This window comes from Cryptotermes secundus, unplaced genomic scaffold (assembly GCF_002891405.2).
Source record: "Cryptotermes secundus unplaced genomic scaffold, Csec_1.0 scaffold159, whole genome shotgun sequence".
NCBI classification, from domain to species: domain Eukaryota; kingdom Metazoa; phylum Arthropoda; class Insecta; order Blattodea; family Kalotermitidae; genus Cryptotermes; species Cryptotermes secundus.
The window spans coordinates 1,948,538-1,954,031 of NW_019725416.1; the positions used below are offsets into that span (position 1 = coordinate 1,948,538).

Sequence of the window (5,494 nt, forward strand, 5' to 3'; positions counted from 1 at the left end):
CTCCTGAAATAATATTCCAAGAAAATTATTTCTTCTATAATTTCTGTCTGAAAATTGTGCTGCGGCCTATACACGCACGCGGCCTATACATGCGTAAATACGGTATTTACTAAATTTTAAATAAATAACTACAAATTTTGTGAACTGAAGTACTCCTAGTAAATACCAAAACCTGGTCCAAATAAGGATGGGCTAAAGCTTCACATTTTCAGCTACAGTAAAAACTGTTCTGTAAACTCTAACTTTTCATTGCTATGTCGGAGTGAGTCTTAAACTTTTCATCCACAAAACAGAGGTTCAAATTCAATGACTTACTGCCTTCGACACCGTCTTCCTGGTACAAACTTTCAGTTCTTCACAACCACTTCGATAATACAGTGAAAACTAACAAAAGGTAAAGCTATCCCTGTAACAGATCGTGGCGGTTCATAGGCTTGTGAGACGTCGAGGTTCCCACATTTTCTAGACAATCGGCTCACAGATGACGGTAAGGTTTTCAGCCTTACGCGCCGGCCGCCCTTTACTCCTCAGGAAGATTGCTGGTACTCATTTCTGTTAGAGGCTGAGTCGACACCAGGGCCACAATGCGGCTGAAAGGATTATGTCAATTAAAAATCCAATGAGCCCATTGGGAATCCAGCCCGCGTGCCCAAACCAACTACGCTACCGCGTAACAATCCGAAATGCAGCTATAATCGGGTACAGTCTTGTGCTAATCCGTAGGGAGAAGAACCGTAAGACGCTGATAGAATGACTGATCTTCTAACATAATCTGTTCTATTAATGAGCCGATTAATCATCTTAGCGAACTAGTTTTGCACTATTCTCATTCGTAATCCCTCGTTCTCCACTGGCTCTCTTATCACATCAAGCATTTAGTCGTTTTTATATATAAATGGAGCACACAGAGACACTTACTGAAGAACGGGGTCACATTCAGAACATGCAGCATATCGTGGCCTACTTCAAATTATGACCCCTTCATTCGTATAAGAAGCAGGCCTATGATTTTAAAAATCAAATAATAACAATAATATATCAATCACCATTTATCAGAAGCAATAAAAATTAATGAGATGGGTTGTTTATTTGTTACAGATGTCATTTTTAGGCAGCAGTATTATATTCCTAGTCGTCAGAGCTCAAGAATATATTCCATTGAACGACAACATACACTTCTATAGATATATTAATTTACAGCAGGAATAATTCACATGGTCATGCTACATTTATCGTGCAATGCAGGATATCTCTGTATTAGGAGGCGACATATGTTGGCGACCAATGCAGAACAAATCTATGAAACGGTTCTTAAAATGTTAATAATTGTGTGTATGGTCAAAGAAATCCCCTCCTTTTATGGAATTCAACATTTCATTATCACTTTCATACGATTACGCCACTAGACCCTAACCAGATTAATCAGTCAACGTCCTTTCGCCCTCTCTCTTAAAGATCCAAAGCAGTATATTCTTCCATTTACATCTAGGTCTCACAAGTGATCTCTTTCATTCATGTTTTCCAGACAAAAATGTTGTATTCACTCCTCATCTCTCCCATGCTTGATTTAAAAACTAAATCACTGCCATCATATTAATCTACAGACTCTAAAAATCGGGTTCATTTGGTAATACCGAGATATTCCATTCCCACGAAGAACTGAATGACTCGAAGAGCCACATCTGAGTATTAACTCTTTAAAGCCTGAAAATTATCTAAACAGTATTTTTTAAATTTATTTTATACTTTACACACTGCGCGTCCATTACGAAGAACAATCCGTTAATACTGCATAGGAAAATAATACGAAATTTAGAAATACAATCTGCGGAGGAAATCTGGAATTTTTAACGTTAAAACAGATGCTAAATATAGCACGCAGTGGTCTTTAAATGATTAAATGATTCTAAGTTATAATACAATTATAAATAGTTATGTTAAAATCGCTAACACGAGATCTTCACAAGCCGGGATAGTGTAGATGGTATAGCGACTGGCTGCGGGCTGAACGACCGAGGGGTCGGAGTTCGAGTCCCTGTAGAGTCAAGAATTTTCTCTTCTCCACGTCGTCCAGACTGGCTCTGGGGTCCACCCAACCTCCTATTCAATGTGTACCAGGGACTTTCCTCGGGGGTAAAGCGACCAGGCCGTGAAGCTGACCACTCACCTCCAACTAGTGCCGATGTCAAGAAAATGTGGATCTATACATCCACTCCTCCATTCGCCTTCATGTCGTGATGCTTCTTACCGATAGTTACGTGTTATCATATTAGCGATGTTTTTATTTCTCCAAAATATCCGAATTCCTCGTCTAGTGAGGTTAGCAGAATTGCGTACGGCCAAGTACAGGTAATATATTTTTTTCAATAAATAAGCTATAACCTGCGTGTTAGAGGCACCGATCACAGTATCAGAGCTCTAATTCTTATGACTGTTCTGACAAAATATGCAGAACACAATCCACATTTCATTATATACGCTCATATACACTGCACCGGTACATTGAACACACAAGCTGGGCTCGTTATCGCTAAGTCGTTCTTACGAAATTGCATTCTTTTAGAAATTGCATTTTAAAATCGTCGTATATTATTCAGAGTTGTCACTCCCCATCTGCCATTGTCCGTGGAACTACTTTACGTCTTACATCTACCGTGCTGGAAATTCCACTACCGACATTTACATTACGTTGGTTTACGTTCTGTTTCACTCGTACGACTCCAACTGAACCGCATTTGAAGCATCTACCCTGTCCATGATAAGGTAAAGTTTCCTTTTGTTTAATTAATTTAGCATCACGCCATCAAGACGCACTGGGAAGTGGAAGTTTAACTTCACCATTCTTGACCTCGGTACTAGATGGAGGTGAGTGGTCAGCTTCACACTCCGGCCGATTTACCGCCGTGGAAACAGCTTCCGGTACCCACTGGATGGGACCCAGAGCCGGTCTGGACGTTGGGGAGTAGAGAAGTCTCTTATTCCTGCTGGGAATCGAACTCCTGCCGTCCAGCCCGTAGCCCGTCGCTATACAGACCTATTGGAATTGTCAGTTACAGAGCCTGTCCTTTTGGCAGAAATGAATAGCTTGTCTAGTACGTATGTAAACTATATATGACTGGTATGGTGACACTTATGTGTAACAGCACAATAAAAACCGCAAAGAAAATAAACACTCACCGGAGGTGTCGGTGAAGGTCCATCCTTGATGTCCTGGCTGTAACCGCACAGAAGCCTGAGGACGACGCCTGCGCAGACACTGTACAGCTATGAGTGTCTACCGAAGCTCAAGTCCGTCGGCAGTTAATTCGTAATATTCATAAAACCACAACAACAAAAAAACTCTAATACGATATGGTTCAGGAAGATTTAGTTAGTGTTGCATCAAAGCGTTGGCCATGTGTAGTCGCTGCAAACAGTGGACCGCTTGGACTCGCTGCTCACCCTAACAACTTCCATACAACTGAACTGTGCCCACTGAAGACTCGAGAGTTGGTTTGTATATACACCGCCCGCTCTTCCCGCCCGCCTGCAGGCTGTAGTTGATGGGTTTGGATTGGCCCGCTCACACTGCGAGGGGCTCTGGAGCTGGATGCTGAGGGAAGTGAAAACCCTTCTTCCATACACTCCCTTGGGCGTGGAGGCAGACGAAGCGCCCAAAAGGATATTTCTCATATGCCCCTCAGTCGTATTCACTCATGCAAGCAAACGCATCGGTCCCAGTAGTCGTGTATCTTGTCGTCTGGAACAATGGAGACAGTTGATCAAATTCACCTGCCTGGATACCTAGTCGCTCACAACAACAGTATGAACTGAAACGCGTCAAAATTAAATCGAACTAAACTCTTACTGCTAATCAGTTCAGGATCTTATATACGCCCGTATAGTACCTAAAAATTTAAACACATTAAAGTATGAAAGAGGAATGAAAGTGCAACAAATTATGTTTAGTTATTTTTCACAAAATTCTTCATTGGTTTGACCGCCTCTGTGGTCTGACCGTCTAGTGTTCAGAGTTCCTGGATAGAGATCCAGAGGTCTCGGGTTCGATTCCCGGCGCTACCAGATTTTCTGAGAAGTAATGGGTCTGAAACGGGGTCCACATCCTCTTAAAGTTGGCACTAACTTCGCCGACAAGCGGTGGTGGCTCGGTCGGTATAGTTCGCTTGCGGACTCAAGCCACGGAGGTTAGTTTCTATAGCATTCAGGCTGGCTCTGGGTCCCATCCAGCCTCCTGTACAATGGATCCCTGCAGCTGTTTCCCCGGGGGTAAAGCGGCTGGGATATGAATCTGACCACTCACTTCCATTTAGTGCGAAGGTTAAGAATGGTGGAGCTAAATCTCCATTCCTCATGCTTCTTCATGCCGAGATGCTTCATTAAGCACAGGGACATTAATTTTACTTTTTAATCCTTGGCTTATGTTTAAATGGAATTACACAATTCATCATCTCCTGATGTAGCATGTGACACAGAATATAATGACTAATATTTTTCATGGTTTTCTTCAGTTCCTCCACACTAGTGCCAAGATATCACCTCGAAACAGGCTACTGGCGCTTCTCTCTCTGTGCTTTCCGGTTCATCATTGATTAGTCATCGTGCAGTTCACACTATACAGTCGATATAGCGAAGGGTTAGGGGCTGGACGACAGAGGCATGAAGTTCATCTCTATTTCACAGGGTCCACCCAGCCTCCTACCCAGTTGGTACAGAAGGTTCTTTCACGGTTGTGACGCGAGAGGGGCGTGAAGCTGACTACTCGCCTCCAACTAGTGCCGAAGTCAAGAATGGTGAAGCTCTACCTCCACTCCCCATACGTTTTTATTGCATAGTGCTTAATTAATTAAGCACAGGGACAACTTTGCCATTACCTTTACCTTGCCTGCACAAAGTTTGAAAATTGTTTTTAACCAGTCTGTACAGATAAGTTATATATAGATAAAAGGACGTCATATGCTTGTGATATAGACAGCGTCTACTGCAAAACAACACTAGAATGCTGGCGTAAGAATGGAAGTTCTCTAAGGCCACTAAGTAGTTGAGCTTGTTAAGCTCATAGGCTCCAGCAGTGTTTGTGTGGTGTTTACTTCATGTTTCGTTGCCGCCTCTTCTCACCATTCACTTGAAATTCCATCTTTTGCTGCACAGCTCGTAACGACAGCAAGACAAAGTGTTGGCTGCACCATAGCTCAGGCGGTTAGTCGCTGGAGTCCCACCGCGGCGGCCCGGGTTCCAGGCCGGGTCTGGCCATGTGGGTTTTGTGGCGGAAAAATTGACACTGGGGCAGGCTTTCTCCGAGTACTTCGCTTTCCTCTGCCAATCCTATTCCACCGACTGCTCCACAATCACCAACATCTATCATCTGAGGCTGGGGCAATAGGCCAGTAGTGGCTCCAGTACCAAGTGGACTCAGTCTCACTTCAGTAAGAATAATAATAAAAAATATGAAGTGTTACTAAAAAGTATATCTTTCTGACGAATATATATATATATT

The 5,494-nt window shown here is 42.8% G+C and overlaps 1 protein-coding gene across 6 annotated transcripts in view; it reads right to left on the bottom strand.

The window, feature by feature from the left end:
• LOC111863316 (papilin) overlaps positions 1 to 5,494 on the bottom strand; it is a 343,489-nt gene that overhangs the window by 306,356 nt on the left and 31,639 nt on the right. The window contains exon 3 of one of the 6 annotated variants that reach the window (XM_033751010.1): positions 3,178 to 3,739. In XM_033751010.1, coding sequence (XP_033606901.1) covers positions 3,178 to 3,200 — 23 coding nt within the window. In that variant the 5' untranslated portion in view covers positions 3,201 to 3,739. Of the gene's footprint in view, positions 1 to 3,177; positions 3,740 to 5,494 lie in introns of those variants that run through there. The other 5 variants (XM_023849524.2, XM_023849522.2, XM_023849521.2 and 2 more) reach the window with 5 other exon arrangements.